The sequence below is a fragment of the Drosophila miranda genome, chromosome 4 (assembly GCF_003369915.1).
Source record: "Drosophila miranda strain MSH22 chromosome 4, D.miranda_PacBio2.1, whole genome shotgun sequence".
In the NCBI taxonomy this organism is placed as follows: Eukaryota; Metazoa; Arthropoda; class Insecta; order Diptera; family Drosophilidae; genus Drosophila; species Drosophila miranda.
The window spans coordinates 25,447,514-25,469,377 of NC_046677.1; the positions used below are offsets into that span (position 1 = coordinate 25,447,514).

Sequence of the window (21,864 nt, forward strand, 5' to 3'; positions counted from 1 at the left end):
TGCTCAGCGCTCAACCGATCATATTTTGACTGTAAATATTTCGACTTTTCATCTTTGCGGATGGTGGCCCCTTTCTTGGTTTTTGCCTCGTCCCGTTTTATGACTCAATTAAAAAGTAAATACACAGAGTGCAAACATTTCAATGTTCAGTGAATGCCGCCGTCGAACGGAACACATGACGTCAACCGTCAAACAAACAAATTGTTGAAAGATTTATGAATACTTTGCGGGGTCTATATTTGGACACGCACTCTATGAAGATGAAAGCGAAGCAAGGAAGAGGAGAAAGAGTTTGGCTAATGGGACATTTCCCCTAAGTGATTGTCGGTTGGTGTCAGGGATAGAAAGGATCGGATCGGTTAATGGAAATCCAATAGAGGAAATGTGTAAGAAGATACGAGCAGGTGGAAAACGTAGCTCTAGGATCAATTTCAGCAAAACAAATCCTCAGATTTAAACTCCTCTCCGAATGTGCAAAAAAAAATCTTATTCAAATGCCCGCTGGGTAGCCGATTTCTCTGTTATTTTTCTGTTTACCAATTATTATTTACTTTCATGAGTAACATCTTTATTTATTTTATTAATTTACGACTCCGCAAAAACGTCAGCGGTGCGTGGAGTGAAAGGCAAAAGACCGCAAAAGTTTAACCTTAAATTTTGTTGCTTTACTTTTAAAGGGGGATGTAAATAAAATTTAAAAAAGGGGGAAAAAGGGGTTTCTCATCAAAGAAATTAATGCTGGAAAAAAAAATATATATATATATTTTTTTCCATGGTTTGTTCTGCCTTTGATGAGCTCCAAATGAGGCTCCCAATTGTTTCATATATTTATGTTAATGGAGCCCCTCGGCACAGCTGACATTCAACTCGAATTAATGGGAAATTGACATGTCAAGTGGAAATTAGCGGTAGAAAACATTCAAATGGTTAATCAGTGTTGAACTTTTTTTTTATACGCTTAACACTCTCCACCCCCACACACACTCGCATAGTGGCAGGAGACTTGAGGTCAAAGGTTGAACTTGACGTGAGTTTGCCTTTCGCTTTTCATCGAAGTTGCAGTTGGGGATGGAGATGGAGCGACGGAATGGGGCAGGTCAGAGGTGCAGGCACCACCTAATGACTTGCAGCCTGGCATTAAATTGCCAATGCTGCCTGGAAAAACTCTGAAAATGAAAGTAACAACAAAAAACTCACGATTTTGTGCAGCAGGCAAAAAACCAAATGTGCATGAAGGCATTTTTTTCGAGAGACGAAGTTTTTATACTCTTTTTTCAATGGGTTTTCTGGAACCGATGTAATCAAAGTTTTCAATGATACTATAGAACTATTGAGAACGATCTTTCGTTAAAATATATATCAATGGACAAAGAATGCCTGCTCCTTTTACGATTCTCCTTTGCCTTCAATGTGTCTTCCCACCGCTGGGCACTTGTGGAGGCTTCCAACCATTCAAATTTCTTTCTGATCCTCCGTTTCCAACTTCTGACTAAAATGGAACTACCCTGACTGCCGCCTGAGCGGGAGAGGGTATAATGATGCGGCGGCAGCATCGCATCGCATCGCCTCAAGCCAAGCGATTAAATGTTGTTGTCGGTTGTTCGTTCGTAGTTCGCTGGCTGTGTCTTGGGTTTCATAACAACAAAACAATGCCTGGAAATATCTATCTGTCTTGCTGGGGGGTTTCGGGTCTACCCTGTCAGCGGCCACAATGTTCACAGTTAGACTCTGTTTTATGTTACACAATTGTTTTTGTTGCTGTCTTGCTGTACTGTCGGTCGGTTGTTCGTTGCCTTGATCCGGCTTTGCTTGGCTCGGAGTCTCGGATCTCCTGCGGTTGTTGTTGAAGTTTTTTCTTTGGTGCGGGTATACTTAGTAGAGGCCTCTTGCTAATTGACGGGGCGTGGCTCCATCGACAACAATGTTGTTTTGTGCGAAAAATTAACAGTCTTACAGCTGTTCACTGCACACACACACAGCAGAGTGCATTCATTAGCAGTGTATTATTGAGTATTTTTTTGTGTAGTATTTTTTTGATATTTTTTGGCACGTGGCGTTTGCTGTTTCTTCGTGTTTATGGCCACAGAATAGAGCATTTTGTTGACATATATTTGTACTTGTGCTTTTCTTAACTGCCATCCACAATTTACTTAACAAATTTGCATATTTTTGAGATTTATTTGTCGATGCGGAGCCCAGTAAATATGGGCCGGGATCAAATGAATTCATAAAGGGGTGTGAGCGCTCTATAGATTGTATCTATTTTCATTTAATTTCCACGAATATCCCCACTTCCATCCCCTATAATCAGCATTTCACAACGCCAACGTTACGCACACTTCTTTCTCCTCTTTCACTGCTCATTTTCTTCACTTTTTATCCATTGCGTGACCAACAACAATTTTCATCAACAATTTCGATGCGGTTTCGAAATCCGTTGGCTCTTGGTGGAGTGTTGCAAAAGTCGTAAAAAAAATGTAATAAAATTGCGGAAAACAATAGGCCTAAATGCGTGAACTTGCGGAAATAGTTAAGGCCTACATTTCACAGGGGAAAATTAAATTTAATTGTAGTTGATTTAAATTTAAAACTTAATTAACGATCTTTCTCTCTCTCTTATCTTTCTAGGTGAGTTTTCGAAAAAAAAAATACTTGAAAATAATGTAGATCTTTTATAAAATATCTGATAAATATGGGTAAGCTTGTAGATATTTAAGAGATGGAACGGATTTTAGGAGAAAAAGAAGAGCCCTACCATAAAACAGGAAGAGTCTATAGTTAAATATATTTTGCATGTGAATATGGAATTTAATCATCTTTCAATCCAGATTTTCCTTTGAGAGAATCGTTGCGTCTTAATCTCGGCTTAAAGTATCGGAAGAAGACGAATAAAAGCGAAAATGTTAAATAAATTTGCTATATTTTTTGAAAATAGAACAGTATTTTTCGAGACAATAAGAAACATACGAATATTTCATCACTTTTGGTTCAGTTACGTTTCCAATCCACAATCAGCTGATTGAAACATGAAGCACTATGTATGTATATTAATATTTAACCCCACCCCAAGAGCAACAGCGTGAGAATACCAAATGTATGCACCTCTCCCATTGTGGGTGGTGGTTGAATGGGTCTGTTCTGTTCTGCCTCTCTGTCTGTCTATCGACTGGTAGTTGCTTACTGGTAGTACGGGTTATTGAGCCTTCAACGTGGCATATTGTCATAGTCAAGTGGCGTGGAGAATGGAGCATGGAGCTTGGAGTGTCGGGTCGGGCCTCTGATGCTGCTGCATCGCTTCACTGAAATTCAAAAGTTCTTTTGCCGTTACACGTTACTGGCTCTCTCTCTCCCTCTGGCAGCCGTTCTCATTTGCTGACAAAATCATTTGTATGGTTTCGCTCGCTCTCTCTCATTATCTCTCTCTGTATCTGGAATTCAGCTAAAAAGCTTTCAAAAAGCAGCCATGTTGCTTTTTTAATGCCACTGTGTGTGAGTGTGTGTGCATGCGAGAAAGAGAGACCACTGCGGCTCTCTTTGCTTCAAAAATTAACTGAAATATTTGTGTTGTTTTTTTTTGCCACAGTGTTTTTCTGTAGTTCTCTTGTTGTCTTTTCGTGTGTTTGTATCTTGTTTGTTTATTTTTCGTGTATTTTTCTGTTTGCCGCCTAGCCTGCCTTCGAGGAAAAACGTGGAAAGGCCAGAAATATCACATAATTTTGCTTTTGGAGAGCGCCAACAGTGGAGCGTGTTCCGAATGGAGAGTACCGGAAAGAAGTACAGTGGCAACTGGCTGTGATGGTGGAAATGTGGACTTTGTGGGGGTTTTAAAAACCTACCTATTGGATTTGCAAGCTTATAAGAAATAAAATCGACGTAATCTAAATAGATCCTACTTATTGCTGAATGCAGAAACCCGCTAATCGCTCTCCTCACTTATTTTCTGTTCCAACAATCGTATGGCTACTGTAATTGCCTTTCCGTTTACGCTTTGCCTTTTGTCTGCCTCTTTCTAAGCTGTGCTTTAGCTCTGCCCTTTTTGCCACCCAACAACAACAACAACCAGACAACTTTCAGCTTCAATGGCTGCTCTGCTTCGCTTGCGCTCCACTGCTGCCGCTACTGCTGATGGTTGTTTTTCTCTCTGGGAACTTCAAAAAGCCACCACCAACTCAACCGAAAGCTGTTGTAACCTGGCGCTGATTGTTGCTCTCTCTCTCTCTCACCGATGCGCTCTCTGTGTCTAGCCAGCGACAGCAACCAACAGCAGCGACAGCGACAGAGACGTCAACATTATGTTGGGAGCTCTGGTGCAGCAAACACGAAAAAAATTGGAGATAAAACGAAGATACAACTTTTAGGCATTTTTTCTCGCTTTGGGCTTTGTTTTTTATGTTGCTGTGTTTTAGTTTAAACAAATAATATTGTAAAGGCGTTTTTTCCTGTGTGTGTGCGTGCAAAAGTTTTTTGTGTGAGAAAAAAAAGGTTTTTATTGTGTGTGAAAAGAGCCGAGTAAAAAGTGGCACAGTGGGGCCAACAAATGAATGAAAAGCTAAGCAAATTGCTTGGGAAAGCTCAGCGGAGCAGATAAACAATTGCAAAAGGCCTTAACAGAATCGAATAATACTCCAAAAAGCCAAATAAAATAACGTCTCGCGCGCATTTTAACATTTTCACTCGACGAGAGAGAGAAGGCCAGACAAGAGAGAGAGGGAGAGCGCACTGAGGAGTTGCTGAATAAGAAATACCCCAAAGTTAGCTGAATACAGCCAGAGAGGAGAGAGAGAGCAGAGTCGTTGCAACGCGCTCTCAGCATACAAATAAAAGAGCTCCCAAGATTGCTGTTTTGTTTGTTTTAAGCATACAAAAAAAAACCATAAAATAAAAGCACAAAAGCATACGAAAAGCACACGTGTGTACCGGTGTGTGTGTATGTGAAATAATTGCAAGTGAAACTCATTAAAAGAGAAGGAAGCGCCCCCCCAAAAGAGAGTAGACAAAACAAAACAAAAACCAATTAACCCGTTGTTTTTCCCACGAAACAGAAGCCGAAAAACAGGCTTGTGTTTGTATATATCAAGCTACAAAAATTTTATACATATCATACGCGAAAGAAACACATGCAAATTTGCTCTACGCACCACACCACACCATCGTGCATCGTATCGTATTATCGATAATGAAAACTGAAACCGGCAGCAATATCAACAATAATAATAACAGTATTATTAATAGCAAAATGGATTTCGATATGTATCCAAGTATTTCTGGCAAACAACAGGATCCCGTTCGGGAAGTCGTAATGAAATACATCGACTATTTTCTGCCAGAGTGAGTATGAATCAGGGAAAGTCCTGAGCAGACCAGACCAGACCTACCTTTTAACCTTATAGATCGCCATGTTATTTGCCAGATAAGCCAGGGGTTATTGTCCAGCAATGGGGGAGATCATTCTATGATAAGGCCTCTATTTGGTTAGGGATTTCAATGTTGTGTAGAATACAGTAGCACTTTGTACAGATGTTTATCTTCCATTATCTTTGCGGAGATAAAATTGCTGGGGCTTTTATGGGGTTAGACTTGTTTGAGTTCTACTTTTAGAATGGAAATTATACAGGTATTACTTGAAAGCTTTTATACAGCGTTACGAAACCAACATCACCTTGAAGTATCATCACTTTCTGATGATTGGTAAGCCAGGCAAATAAACACCTCCCCCACCCAACCCAAATGGCGGTGACTAATTCTCGAAATGTGTCTCCAATGACAGTTGCGAATTGGTTCGCAGCTAATTTTAGCAAATTTATGTGAAAATCCATGTGGAAAGGTAGGAAAAACAAGACGACAACTGAACAGCTGTCTATAAATAGATCAATAGCCAATATCAAGCTACAACTCTGCTTAAAAAATCAATTAGCAAACAGACACCACAATTATTATTGGCTCTGAGCGGTGCCTGGCAACCCAACAGCCCACCAGAGCCCGGGAAATTGACTTCAAGGTGCTAAGTTGTATACGGCGAGAGATCTTCCGTCTCTGGATCTTGATTTTATAAGCACACATAAATATTTACTAGTTCGGGGCGCGGGGCTTTACGCTCTAATTGTATGGGTAAATGATAATCGATAGACGTTGAGTAATAGAGAAAGAGGGAGATCATAAATGTTTCGAACAGTCTGCACATTTGATGGGGTTTTTATGGGTACAGAAATTAGTTATATGTTGCGTTTGGGATGGACAATCTTAGGGGAAAATTGTACTCCCTGATGGAGCACACTCCCTGCCTCTGGGAGCTCTCTCAAGAGAGCTTTTCACAGCAGGTTACAGGCCTGCCTGCCCGCCTGCCTACCTGTAACTGTCGCTTCCTGCCGCCTTACATCATCATCGAAAAAAAAACGGGCCAACGCATTGCCTGCCAACGTTAGCTGTGGATGAATTACTATTTTTTTTGTGTAGCGCTGACCTCATTTTTGTTTTTGGCCCGTTACCGTCCAGTTAGGCAACTTGTTGCAAAGTTGTGCATTAGGCTGGAGCCACAGGCTCTGTGCCTGTGCCTGTGCCACGCGTGCCGCCGCTCTGTGCCGTGTGGAAGCCTGACAAGTTGGCGACATTTCTGGTTGCCTTTTTCTGTTGCAAGGCTTCCTTCAGCAAGGCGGCATTCGGAACCGAACCGACCCGACCCGAACCGGTCTTGCACTTGGACCACTTTATGGCAATGGCATTTTGTATTTTTCAACTGTTTTTTACCTGGCCGGTTTATCTTTCCTTTTTTTTTGTGATTTCTGGTGGAATGGAACCCTTTTCTTTATTCCCACTTATACGGATATTTTTGTTTTGTACATTTTTGTTTTTGTTTTATTAATTCAATGTTTTTCGACTTTAATTGGGTCAGGGGCAAATGGCTGTTGTTGACTTATTTTGTTTTATTTTTATTTTTTATATACCCCTTTTTTTGTATTTATGAATGAAATTTTCTTTTGCCTTTTTTTCTTTGTACAAAGAAAATGTGCATTGTATTTTTAGGAAATGCAAATGCAAAAATAAAATTTATAATTGATTGACTAAAATGTGACGAGAAAAAGACTCGCAAATGATTAAAAATAGACTAGAAAATGAGTTGAAACTGATCAAAAACTCTTAAAGAAAAATCGCGCCTAGGATACCATTTCCTTCCGAGAAAAATGCCATATTATTATCAGAAAATCAGAGCGCATTTATGACTATTTTAATCCGATTGACATTTATTTCCTTTAAAAAATATTGTTTTTTTTGTTGAGGAAATCATAACAAAAGTTCCGAATTCATTTGAAATTTTTGTAATTTTGTAACGTACTTCTTTTGTTACGAATTCACTTCCTGTTTTCTGACTATTTGTTTACATTTTTATTTTTTTTCGCACAAAAATTTGTATGACTGTCAACTTCAACTTCCTGGAGTCGTAAACACACTCTGTCACCAGAGATCCGGTGGTGCTGCATGGAGTCTCAGCTCTCAAGATCGTCACCCGGCCCTCGAGACACCCCGAAATGCAAATAAAAACTTGAGAAATGTTCGTCGTTCAGTCGTCACCGGGAAATCGAGTAGATATATGGCATAAATATGTATGCCAAGTTCCCTTTACCAGAAATATTTTGCATCAGCAAAAAAGCTCAATATTTCTTTCCCCTCCATTGGGGGCTGCTCTTTTTGCCGAATCGGCGGAAAACAATTGTCTGTGAAAAGTGCTGGAAGAGCGATTTGTATGTCTGGCAGAGGGGGAGGGGAGCGAAACCGCCAAAACCATTGCGCGACATCCGCAAGTATTGAAAATTTCGGGAATGTCGAACTGCTGTCGCCTGATATTTGGGTGCGTCCGATGCGGACGGAATGAAAATAGCCCCGCAGAAGTGAAAATGCCAAAGAGCAGCAACATTCAAGGGATTAACCTGGCCGCCGCGCCGGGCACTTGGCTCTGGGCCAGCGATAATTCGCTTATCGCACGGGTTCGATTCGAATCGATTCGACTTCGATTCGGCCAAATTTACATGCCAATTGGCGTCTTGTAATTTGACGACGCGTCGTCTCTCTCTCTCTGCAATTGCCAGAGAAGGGAAAAGCGGCACGTTCAAGCGAGTGGCGCCATCAGAAATGCAACAAAAAAATTAAAGAAAATAAATTAAGAAATAAAAACCAAAACAAACTTGCACATTGTATGCCACTATATGGAATTACTTGGAATAGGGCGATATCTAAGGGTTATTTAAGGGGTTTTAGTGGGCTTAGAAATAGGTTGTATAGGGAGGATGAAAGGCGAAGCATAGGAGACTGTCAAACAGGCCTGAAAATAGATCTTTAGGAGACCAATTCTAGTTAATTTTTTGAATTTTTATAGGAGCTCAACTCTGAATTTAATAGACAGACACATTTCTCATTCGTCGACGAATATTTTTCCTATAAACACCGATTTATGTTCTCAAATGAATATGAATGATTAAATACAAAATAAAACCTCGTATAATGGTTTTAAAAATCAACAAAAATCAACTAAACTTGTTTATTATAGTATATACTAGATTGCTTTTATGATTTGCAATTGGAACATTTTTATAGGCAGAATAAAAAAAAGCAACAGCCAGTTGAGACGCACCTATCGTTTGGTTGCTTGAACACCTGGCTTTCCCGTGTCTACTTTAAAGATTTCTACATTCAAAGATCCACTATATAGGAACTGAGTGTATTTTATTATGGTTTCTTTAAGTTCTTAAAGATATGAATACCCGAAAAACCGCTAAAAAGCTCAAAACACAACACAGCTTAAAGCTTGTCCCGAAGCCAAAAAAAAAGTAAACTAAAATCGCGCTTCATTTATTTAATTTTATTGTCTTTTTTTCGTCTGCTTTGCATTATTATGGTTTTTCGTTTCTTGAAATTTGCATTTTGTTTTTGTCACTGACACCTTTTTCTATTTTTTTTTTTTTTCAAGCAGTATAAAGCAGTTCATTCATCACGTGATTTGTTAAATAAAATTGCATGAAAAAAAACCAGAAGAAGCGTAGAGAAAACTAAAATAAAAATAATCTTGAAATTTAAACAACAACAAAATACAAATAAATAAATAAATGACATCATTTCTTGTTTTTGATGAGCAGTCGGAGGCCCACAGCGCTTGAACTTTAATAAACTTTGTACTTCTTTTCGCCCCTATTTATTTGTGGTGTGCTTCGTTTTTTTTTTTGCTTTGCTGCTTGTTCCGCTATGTTGTTTGTTCTTTCTTTCGTCTGCTTCTGCTCAATTTGTACAGCAGGAGGCGGGAGGCCTGCTGATAGCACCTGATGGGAGGATGATAAGAAATCCATAGCAATAAAAGCTCTAATGATGATTCCAGCTGTGGGGTGATTGCTGGAGTCTCTTGCGGCATATACGAGTAGAGGAGGGGCTCAAGAGGGGACTACAAACGAGGGAACACTGTTGGCATTTGAAAAAGAAACTTGCATGAAAATCTGAAACTACACTCAGAGAACAATTTAAATTAAATTATATTGAATAAATATAAAATGAATATTAATAAATATAAATAAATTAAACAATAATGAATCCCGATTAAATTAATTAAATATTATTTTAATCAAATATTCGTTATTTAAATAAATTAAAAAAATTTAATGTAAGTTTAAAAAAATTATATAATTAAAAAAACGTGTTTAATTTGGGAACTGTAATCTGTGTAATGTTATTAGATTTAATTATTACAACAGCAGTGAAATCTTATATTTTTCTGCCCGTAAAATCTTGATAAATCGCATTCCATCGAGGGTATTTCTCTTTTTATTGCTCAAGCAAGTCCGAAGGATTTTCTTTGAGTGTAAAACAAGGGTAATGTCAAGGTCTCGCTCAGAGCAGGAATGTACCACAGTAAAACAATAGAACTACTTTGGAATTCCCTCAATTAGCCTCCGATTCCGATTCCCATTCCGAAGACTTGTTCGTTCCCATATTCCCGTGACCAATTGGAATTTTCATTCGCTTGCCACGCGCAACGGTTTCCCCCAAACAACTCCTTCCTCGCCCCTTTCCTCCATGCAAATAAAGCAACAATAACCATATCAAAAGGCGCCATTGACCGCTGTCCGCGTATGACATTGACTAAATAAATGTTGTTTTATTTCTGTTTTTTTTTCTCGCACTCGTATTTTTGTGCCAAAAGAAAGAGAACAAAAGTCACGACATGAGTCATTGCACTCGACCGCCTGCTCCGGCCGTTGCATGTGCGGGGGGTGGGGGGGAGAGAGAGAGAGGGCCAAGACTTTTACTTTTCTCGAGATATGGAAAGTCATAAAAAAGACCGACAACGGCCCTTGGCTTGGCCCTCCTTTCAGGTTAAAAAACTGTCCGTTTCGCGTCCTTGTCGGCCGTGACTCAGGGCGGAGTCTCGTCTCCGTGCCGTTTTGCCGAGCCACCTTTTAAATGATTCTGTTTTTCTGATGCGGCGCTCCTCGTCTCGGCTTTTTATTGCCACTGACTTTAATTATTCTGCCAGCTGCAAATCCATTCCATGCCCAAAGTCTCATCGCATCTCATCTTCTGCCTCATTTCCCATTCCAATCCATTCCATTCCGTTTACCCGCAATCGTAAATAAAAATGCATTTCAACACAAAAGGCCGGGCAGCCACAAAAAAAGTTTTTAATCATGAGAGTAAACATTTTTTTTTATGGTGGAATGTGGAATATATATTTTTTTATGGAACGTAATCGTGAAAACCAAAATTATTTTAATGAAAATTAGTGAGCAGAGGATATATAATATTTCCATGTGAATTATGTTTAAAATTAGTTGTATTCTCTGTCCACTGGGAAGAGTCCTTAGGGATACATAGATAAGGGACACTACATCACGAACTATCCACTATTAGATCCTGGTGCACGAGTCCAAGGCCCTGTACTATTTGGGTCCCACACGCCTTCTCTTGGTTAAGTTCTTGAGCTTCAAACATATTTAAAATTGCAAGCCTAGTACCTGACTAACCATCTTAGAATCTATCGTACCCTTCCAATTGACTCACAGCCCTCTCTGGCACTACATTGAACTCCCTCGTCGAATGCTCTGCCCACAATTGTGGCTTTAAGCCATCTGACATTTGATGACACACACACATACTCCCGTGGAACATAGGCCATTCCTATAATTAGAAATTTTTGCGTGCCAGCTCACAGAGTGCCAGTGGCAGTGGCAGTAAACAAAACCAAAAACGCCATGCTGGTTGATAAATTATAGACAGACAGACAGACAGCCAGACAGACGGTACCCCCACATCGTTATAAAGTGTGGCAAAAGTTGTTGTCTTTAGCCAAGATCATGGCCGTGTTTCTGTGTGGGTTCATTGCTCTACAGAGTTTCTACATTCGCTCTCTCAAATAGAATTTCAGATTCGAGTATCTGTGTAAAAGTACGATTAATTTAAGCAGTTTGAAAGGGGATTTTCGAGCGTATATTAAGCAATTTGTTGGGTCCTTGAAAGGTTTTTGTGTGCTCAAAAAACCCGCCATTAGAGTTGATCTTCGACCAGTTCCATTTGTATCTTTCTGATACTTCAAGGTGAGCAGATATTGTGTTGCCTAGAACCATAGAAGAAATCAACTTTTAAAAGCTTTTATGTGACTTAGAAAATTGCAGTGTTGTCGGATGTCGCCAGTTTACGCCAGTGCTGCATAATACCTTTGAAATTGATCGTAAACATACTTTAATTTTGCATTCCCTACTTAAGGAGAGTTTATTTCGTAGCTCTTGATTGATAGATTGATTGAAGAGGTGGAGAGGTGGGTTTCGATCGAAATCAAAATGAGATATCTATTCATCTTTCACTCTGGCCTCATGACAATTTAATTGCTCATTTGGCATTGCAATTAGATGGGGAGCTTAGATTAGTGGCGGTGAGGGGAGGGGAGGGGAGGCTTCACCTTTAACTCGGCATCGAGGAAGTTTTATTGTCATATTGACCTCAATTTGCGGGCTGTCTGTCTGTCAGCAAGGTCACATTGCCAAAAATAGCGTGCTGTCGAAGGTCTCCCAACGATCTCCCACCTGGGGGAAAAAGTCTTCAGGCGCCTAAAAATTGCTTGATTTGTTTTTAATTGCGAGTTGAGTTAACAGACTGTTTAACAGATGATGAGGCTATTAAATCGTTGGAGAAGAGACGATTAAAATGTGATCAAAATGATGCGTACGATAATTAAAAACGATACCCACTATTGTGAAAGGTTCAATATGGCAGCAAAGTAATTTTAAAGATTTATCCTGTAATGCTAAGCTACTCTGCGAGAGAGATTTAGTGAGAAAAGGGGTGATGGTATAAGATTTAAGATTTTATTGAGAAATATAAATTTTTCCATCACCATAAAATATTAAACAATTCTTAATTGTACCCATAATTTTCTTACAGTGCATCTGGAACAAGTGCAGTTGCGATTGACAACAAAATCGAACAGGCAATGGTAAGTCCACTTCCCATTCAATTTCTAATTGTCTTTACATCAGAGTTTTATTAATATGACCAATCAGGTCATAAAATAGATAAGAGCGGAGATAACATGAAATCGCTAATCTTTATAATGGACAAAAAACTGTCATAAATTAACAAGTCTTATCAGTGGAACTGAAAAACATAATACAACAAAAAAAAAATAAAAGTGGAGAGACGACGACGCGACGTCATGGACTGAACGAAACGTTTTTGAACTTTTGACCATGAAAGCGGTTGCCTGCTGTTGAAGATCCATTCTTAATCTCGATTGGGCAAGGTCTCAGGTCCAGTCTTGGACATCAGTCCATAAATAGCCAACAGAGCAATTGAAAGGCCCATCGAAAGATACTCGGACAGAGCCACCAAAAGATACAATTCAATCAAGTGGATGGCGGATGGTGGACCCCTACTCTGTCTCCCTCTGTCTTTCAGCTGTGTGTGTGTGTGTGTGCTTGAGGCACGAATTTAGTTCAATTGAATTGAATTTTGCTTTGTGGTGGCGAGAGGCTGCCTCTCAGCGTGGATATCAATGGAGGCGATTCTATATTTAGACCCAATTAAACGAAGAGTAGAATGAACAATCTTCCAAGATGATGACAATTGATTTTTCGTGGGCTTTCAATGAACTTCATGAATGGAAAGCCAACGACATTTATAGCTGTAATCTTGATGGGCTCAGCGAATAATCCGATTTGAGGCAATCTAATCAACCTACTGGCATCGAAAATGTTACCACTCCAGGCCTAAAAGCCATAAAAAGGAGGAAAGCATAGAGATTCGACAATTTGAAACATTATTTCTGTAGTAAAACCACAAAAAGTGAAGTTTTCTAACACTAATAAGAGTAATAGAACATTGTGAATGATAGGCCATAAAAAGAGAGATAGACCACACACGACACTCAATACAGTCATTTAAAAATGTTAAATAAATCCACTACTAGCTTCTTAGTGGAGTTTTCCAACACTGACAGTGCTAGTCACTTGTGAACGTTGAGTAATAGAACGTTGAATGATGGCAATGCATGGCATGCAGAGAAAAGACAGCACACGACAATCAGAAGCAGTACTGCTGCTTTAGAGTCTTTAAAATATGTTAAATTACATAAAATTCTAGCTTCTTAATGGAGTTTTCAAACACTGGGCGTGCCAGTCACGTGTGAACATTAGATGATGGCAACGCTTTCTTTTGTGGCCAGAATCAAAGCCTCAATTGTTAAAAGAAACCCACCGAAAGCGGAACTCTGGCTGTGTGACACATTTTGTGTCGTGTCTGTGGTGGCCACATGTTGCATGCCTCATTTAAAGTCAATCAACTTTTCCTTTTCCACGAATATCAATTGAAAGATGCAGAGAGACAGTGGCTGGTACTCTTGCCACTTGCCGCTTGCCAGCCATAATGGTCATTTGGGTCAATTCAATTGCTCTTCTCTCCCCACACACACACACACACACGCACACTCACACACACACTTTCGTTTCATTTTCACTGCAGTTCTTTTCTTTCTTTCGAATTCCTTTCTAGAAAAGTTTTCCCGCATTCTCTCTCTGTCTCTTTGTGAAAGTATTTTCCCTCCCACCCCCAACGGATTTCATTTCTGTTTCTCTGTGCCCCTCCATCGCTTGCCCGCAACTTTTGTTTGCCACAGAATTTATGCGTTGAATTCTGTTGTTGTTGCTTTTGACCTTGGCGGGGGAAAAAAATAAAATAAAATATAAAATTTTATACGAGGCATCGGGCTGATATTTTTATGAGCTCTCCAGCGCCCCGCTCTCTCAGGCAGCCTGCTCTCCAGCTGCTTATCAGCTGCTTTTGTGTTGTTTACCAAATGGCAGACATTTTTCCGCAATTGTATGGGAGTGCTTATCTCGGCTCACACACACACACACACACACACACACGCAGCCACACGCACACACGCAGCAAATGCCACACTTCAAAAATGCCATAAATTGTTTGCCAATTCATGAAAAATAAGTGTAAAAAAAAACAAAAATACCAACGATTTTGTTTGCTTTGAGATAATAATTATAATTATTCAACTCAATCACCGAAATGACATTCGGGCCTTCGGGCGGTCTGCTTTGGATGTCTGGCTGTGTGACACAGACCGCCAGTAAGCCAGCCTTTCCTTCCTCCACAATCTCTCTTTCTGTCTGTCTCGAGTGAAAGTCAGCATAATGTTGTACATCCGTTTGCTGCTAAGCTACTCTGTGTGGGGGAGAGACAAGGAGAGTGAAGTGTAGAGATGGAACAGATATCGCGGGGTGTCTGAGAACATATTTATATAGGTTTTGCATTTTTTTTTTGCTAAAATGTATAACAGCACCATATATTCCAGAGATTTTTAGATGCTATATAGAGTTATCCAACACTGGCTACACGGATATATCGTTTGCTTGATGGAAAAGCTTTCCATAGCGAATGATTAGCCCTGAAAGGACAATCTGCATTACTGCTGTAGGAAGGTCCTTTAAAAATATGAAATTTTATACAAAATGTATCTTCTGAATGGTGTTTTTTGCAACACTGTCAGTGCCAGTCACATGTCAACGTTGAATGATCCAACGTTTTCATGATGTAAACGCTTTCTTTTGCTTCATTATATGCCGCTCCACAAGCTAATCGTTCTGAGTTTTGCTTCACAGAGGTTTAGCTCTTTTTCATCATTCAACGTTCACATGTGACTGTCAAATTATCTAAATCTGAAAGTGGGAGAGCGCAAAAACTAGCGTAACATTATTGTTCCCCTTCTTAGACCTGAAACGATGTGAAATCTTTAATATAATGAATGTTTTTAAAAGACTATAGGGGTTTATTTATTTTTGTACACCTAGAAGTAGTTCTGAGGATATCATAGTGTCCAGGCACGTGTGCCGCGATTCAAACGTTTTCTTCTGGTTTTCTTCACTTTGCTTTTGCCGAAAACGAAAATGAACTAAAAAAAAATAAATGAGGTCCCCAATTAGCATCAGAAACATATTTTTACCTCAATGAAATTCCGTTTGTACGCCCCCAGATGATTTTTCTACTTATTCATCATTCAGCAACGAGACCCCCCAACAGTTGGCGCATTTCATTCAAATCCTATGACATTTCCCATTGGTTATCTTTAGAATCCTTTCGTTCCCATTGTTTCCGTGGCTGTGGCTGGTGCTGCTGCTGCTTCTGCTTTTCACTTGTCATAAAATGGGATATGAGCACACAATTTTCGGATTTCTGATGGCGGATAATGAGTCACGTTGCATTGAGAACGGGCAGAGAAAGGAACGAAGGAGGCCCCACAAAAGTACCATAAATAAAATGTAATTTATTTTTGCAAATAATAAATGAGACACCCTTTGAGTAAGAGGAAACGTTTGCTTCCTTAAACAATTAAGTATTTCATACGATTAAAGATCACCTATCATCATTCCCAGAGGCTGTCTCACAATGACGTCATTGTGTATTGCGCACTTTTTTCTTTCCAAATATGGAAATAAACATGCGATGTGTCCAGACATTGTCATTGTTCTGTGGCACCAGCGCCAGAAAAATCAACGCTTGATAAAGTGTAATCTATATACCCCACCCCACCCCAACCCACGCCACTCTCTCGCTTCAATTTCTATGCTAATTTCTACGAATAGTACTTCGATTCCCGGCATCAGAGTCGAAGAAAGAAAACAAATTCCAATCGAAAGAAAAACAAAAGAAGAAACAGAGCCTAGGCGCCGCCAATGATTATGTCTTGTTCGTTCCCATGCCCACGCCCCAAGTGGGAGGCCGTCTATCGATAAGCTTTTTGGGTTATACTAACATTTAGTGATTGATTTAAAGTGGCACAAGCAGCGCTAAGTGAAGAAACAAATAAGTGACTTATCAGCAAGAAATACCCAAGCAGAAAGACTAGACTTCGGTTTGCAATACTGCCTATATTTGTGGCCATTCAAGGCAAAATGTAAGGCTAAAACCTTGGATGTTGTTGGGTTTCTATGATGATGGGCCACTAAGAAGAAAAGTAATTAAAAGATAGCAATAAATAATGGCATTACAGAATTCTCAGGGGTATATTATATTTGTGTAGCAGCCAGAAGGAAGAAAAATGTATATATTCTTGATCTGCAGCCATAGACAGGGCGATTTAGCCACCTTCTTTGGAGAAAAATATGTTTTCTAGCGCCTCAGATTGCGATGGGACTATTTTTATGGCCAGAATGAAGAAAACACCCGCTCTCCCTCACGGAGGAGCTAAGCTTTAGAGGGCGAATGTTCAAATAGAGAGCACCATCTGTCTTTTCAGTTCCAGCTCTCTACCAGCGAGACTCCTGAGAGCCGGATATCTTAGTGTCCAGGAACGTGTGCCGCAATGTTTCTCCAACTTCAATTCTTTCTATAGAAAGACTTATGCCATTTATAAGAAGTTATACCTAGTATATCCCATTCAAATCACAATCGTATTTCCTTTCCTGACTTTCTTCCTACGTTTCCACCTTTACAGACCCCGTAAATATTTTGAAATCATAAATACCCAAACCATTTCCATACCGATCTGCCTCAAATTGAGGAAGAAGTTGTGAAAAACAACGCAGATAAAGAAGAGAACACCATGTTAAGGCCAGTTAATGACTTAATGACATTTATGGTTCGGTTTTGCCTCGGATTGGGCTGGCCTGTCGAGCCTCCCTCTACCAAGCACTGGGCCTGGTGCTGGGCTTTTGTTTCTGTCAACTTTTGTGAAAAACAAAATGCAGAACTTAAATGCTCCATAAACAAGACCATAAAAAGGCATGAAAGATAAGATAAAATACAAATATCAACACATTGACTCGACTCTGGTGGGTTTTACCACTCCCACATCGTTTCTGTTCTGCTGTTTGTGCAAGTGTGGGGAGTTTTCGGAGTTTTGGAGGCCCCACACACACAGAATAGTGTGTTAAATAATTTGCTTTTCCAACAAAACAAACACCGATAAGAAGAAAAGAATCGTTAAGGGAAAGCCGGCAAGAAGATTGCATAACAGACGAAGAATCAACAATTAAAACAGTCTTTGGTATGGGCAAACATCGGTCTCTGTGGCGTGCCCTAGCCACGTGCCACGTGCCACGGTGCCCTCTGCTGGAGTCAGAGTTCTCTGTTTGCGAGTATCGATAACCAATGCTCAAGTAGTCGTCAGCTTTGCGCTAGAGCGACTCTGTCATGATCTACTTGGTAGAGCCGCAACTAATTGCATTGACAATTCGCGCACCGCACCGCAATTTTCAAACAATTGACGTCAGAATCGATACTGTGGGTCGGATCGGGTCGACACAAAGCGAGTCAGAGTGCTCGGGGCTCGGTATCCTAAGCCGTATTGGTTTGAGCCAGTTAAGTGCTAATTAGACGTGGCACTGACGCTAAGGCCTGCCGCTGCGTGTCTATCGGTTGATCTGTAATTTATGCACAACTAGAGATGGCCTAGTGAGGGAAGTGGGACACGAAAAAGGGAAAGGAAAGGAAAGGAAAGGGAGGAGAAAAGATGACCTGAAAGCTAAACGACAACAAAAAATAAAGTTAGTCTCTAAAAATGGTGTCGAGAGTGTATTGTGCTATCGATTTCTATCGATAGACATTGATTGGAATCGATTCTCGGCCATTCAGCTTCTCTTTTGTATCCTTATGTACAAGATGGTCGTTCTAAATCTTCTTTTATGATTGTTTCCATCTCTATCCCCCATTAAAAAAACTACCAACTGGACTTTGTCACACAGCCGTGGGTGGGTCGAAGGGGCAGCTGACGTCATCTACCATTCAAAGCGAAATTGCGTCACAAAGTGCAGTCACTCAATGCCCGGGGACCATATGATGATGATCTTCTGTTTTGTAATACATCTGAACATCTGAACACGTATTACATAAAACGAGTATAAAGAGACTTCTTTAGAACTGAAGACATCTGATTCTGGATGTGCATTGTGCTTTGGCCTTTGTGGAGGTCGCCGACTCTCGCCGTTCGTGTGAAATGCAAGACAAGCTCTGACGGAAAGGAAAAGGTAGTCGTCTGTAATGCCATGAGCTAATATTTCACTGAGAGAGAGAGGGTGACCTCAACGGCATCCCCTACCCTCTCTCTAACGAGTGCGGGTGACTCATAGATGCCACAATTTGCGGGTAAAAGTTAACTGCAATTAGAGTTCCATTACAATAGATTCAGAGGAAACAAAGTTCCCCGAATCGAACGTTGTTTTTCACCTTCAAGGTTGCAGTGGATTCGAGTGGGTGGTTGGTGGTTGAGGAGTTTCTACCAAAAAGCCAGGCTGTGCTAGGTTATAACTTGTTTGCCCTCCCCCCTCAGACAGTCAGCCACAGTCTCGACCGGACCAGACATTCAACATTTTCCAGCCGGAGACTACAGCCACGACTACGACAAGATAGCCTTTAGTTTAAGTTTGCAATTGTCGTTCAAGTTGCTTGTTGTTGCTTTTTTTGTGGACGTGCATAGCTGCTGCAGCTCCAAAAGTGGGTCAGTTTTATCGGCAATACATATGTACATACGCGATGCAGTTGAATTTTCATTTGCTGTTGCCAAGCGAACTCAAATTCCATAATATACTCGCGCAAAAATGCGAAAGCATTGAATGGCTGCGACTGTTGTCAGGCAAAAGTGTGCTGTGAGCCAGGGTGGGGGCTTGAATGCTAGAGCGGAAAGTGCGCTGTGAGCAAAGCGACTCTATGGTGGAGTTCTTGAATGTGGGACTGCGGTTGTAACGAAAAGTACGCTGTGAGCGCAGGGTGAAGGTCTTGAATGAGTCTGCGGCTGTAAGCAAAAAGTGCATTGTCCTTGAAAAGCAGACGTCCCAAAGCTCTTGCCTCTAGGGCTGTTTTGTTTTAGGCAAAAGCTCAGTGTACTGTCTACTACGTTTGTTGTTTTGTGGAGACAAAAGTGCACTGTGCATCTATTCGAGATGCTTCTATTTTGAATGCCGTTGCTTCGGCACTTGGACTGCTGTTGTTTAAGACAAAAGAGCAAAAGTGTACTGTGACAGGTCTCTATCTTCCAGATACTCTACTCCTGCCGCTCTCCGCTATTCGTTTCTCCACAAGATAGCGGCTGTAGCATTCTCTCTCTTCCCCCTCAAGCCCTCCAATTCCTATTGGAATAGATAGAAACTCCTACACTCGTGGGAATACAGTCATATCGGAACTAGAAGTCCAGGGCACTTGTGGGAATATATTCAGTCCTATCGGAACACTTTGGGGATGTTGGATGTCGTTTATCAACGCATTTTCGAATACCCCAGGGCTGAAGTGCCATCCGCTTATCTTTCCACATTGCAAAATATCAATTAGATTATTAAAGAGGGGAGTGTACGTGCTAAATATAATTTCTCTTTGGTGTTAATCATTAATTACCTTTTTCCTTTTTGTTCAACGTTTAATTGGCCAACAATTATACGGCCAAAAAACTTTGCTTAATATCGAATTTAATGAGGCGGATACTCATCAAATCCGAACACAATTCATCATCTTCTTCGTTCAGTTTTTTCTTGTTTTTGCCTTTAGGCATTTTATATTCTATTTATATATTGTATTCTTTTCGTTCTCTGCGCTTCCTGTCTGCTTAGAGGCACCCAAAAAAAAAGCCTAATGAGTGCCAAAAAGTTTTTTCTAATCAACAAAGCACTTTGACTTTCAAAAGTTCAAAGTTTTCACTCTGTGCCGCTGGCGAAAACCCGTTTGGGTCTGACTCAAAATTAATAATAGTCCGTCCGTAGCGTCTTTGGTTATTTCCCCTCTTTAGAGCCGTCTGTGTGATATATTGGGGCTTAGATATTGTGCCGATTGACCTTTTGTGCCATATCCGTTGAACTCTAGAACCGCCTCAGCGATAGCGAAATCTTCCGTCATTGTTCTCTCTCGTTCGCTCAGTCGTTAAAAAAAGCATTTTTTCAAAATGCAGGAAGCTAACACAAAGCTCAATGTATTCTTAATCGCTTTTAATTTCGCAAACGTATGCGATGATAAATCAGGCAAAAAAAACAAAACAAAACAAAAGCCACAAAATAAACCTTGCAAAAAAGTATTTGTCAAGTTTTTGCCTGTCCTAGACCTTCTTCTTTGCCGGGTTTGACCTTTGGGAATGTCCATTATTTTGTGGGCGTGTCCAGTCTATGAAAATCTCTCTCCTTCGGGGCGAAAACAATTGTGTGGGTGTGTGTGTGTGTGTGGGTGTGCGTGTGCGTGTGTGCCACTTTGCAGCAACAACTGAATATGCCAATCAGCTGTCCCGGCTGTCACACAAAATTGTCTGTACTCTCGACTGCCTCTAAAGTTTTTCCATGCTTTGCCAATTTTTGTTTTGGCTGAACGTTTCTCCAATTTTGTTGCCAAGCAAAAAAAAATTCGTTTCAAAATAAAAATATTAAAGCCCAAAAATATTATTCAGAACTGACAAAAACAGTTGCTGACCTAATTAACTTATTGCTACCAAAAAAAAAAAAAAACACTGCTAAATATATATTTTCAGAATTCAGGGATTTATTGCAATTATTTATATGTATTTTGTGAAGTATTTTAATATTGTTCAATTTGTCCGTTTTTGTTTCGTTTCGATTTGGTCGTGGCAGCACTTGCTTTCTAATTGGGTTAGTGACATCACAGTCTGCGATTGAAACCAGTTTTCGATGGAGTTTGAAGTTGTTAAAGCTGTTGAATACCTGACGGACTTACCAAATGCTTGATCGGCTGTCGGCTGGGCGCTATATAAAAGTTTATTTGGGTTTATTCAAGTCAAGGATTGCCACATATTTTGTGATTAAAATAATGACTATAGTGGAGGTATATTTGGGGGAGTGTAAGAGATTAATGTAATAGATTTGTGAGGTTTATGGGAAATTATTTTTTGCTCAGAAATTTATTCGATTGTTTTTGAAGAGTTTAATCCTTGCTCCCATTGCCACTCGCTGATGCTCGACTCGAGACGCACAAGCGAAAGCTACAAAAGAGAATCGTCGAGAATAGTCGGTCAAAAAGGTAGCATTCTTCGTGTGTTACATTGGGGATTATTATTCCATTAAAAAAGTAATGTAATGCTATACATTTTATAGGCATCGAACACCATACATATAACTAGTTTGTATTGGCTATCAAATGTCACCATTTCTAGTCGCATTTTTAGTACCCCAATCCCATAGGCCCGTCCAGTCTTCTCTGTTATTCTCCAACTACATATTTTAGCATAATTTCAAGTGCATTTGGTTCTCGAATTGATTGTAAATGCTGTTTAGTCGATCGGTGCATTCGCTAATCGATGCGAGTGAGCGAGGGACCCAGTCCGAGGGTTTGTCAACTTGTATGGGAGTCTGTTTTGGAGAGGCCAGACCTGTTCGACAACTTCGGAGCAATCTGAAT

General features: G+C 40.2%; 1 protein-coding gene across 11 annotated transcripts in view; it reads left to right on the forward strand.

Moving 5' to 3' along the window:
* Nucleotides 1-21,864, forward strand: part of LOC108161998 (protein bunched, class 1/class 3/D/E isoforms) — a 109,143-nt gene that overhangs the window by 72,130 nt on the left and 15,149 nt on the right. For 10 of the 11 annotated variants that reach the window (XM_017296467.2, XM_017296474.2, XM_017296469.2 and 7 more), the window contains one exon: nucleotides 12,415-12,466. In XM_017296467.2, coding sequence (XP_017151956.1) covers nucleotides 12,415-12,466 — 52 coding nt within the window. Of the gene's footprint in view, nucleotides 1-4,289; nucleotides 5,329-12,414; nucleotides 12,467-21,864 lie in introns of those variants that run through there. The other variant, XM_017296477.2, reaches the window with a different exon arrangement.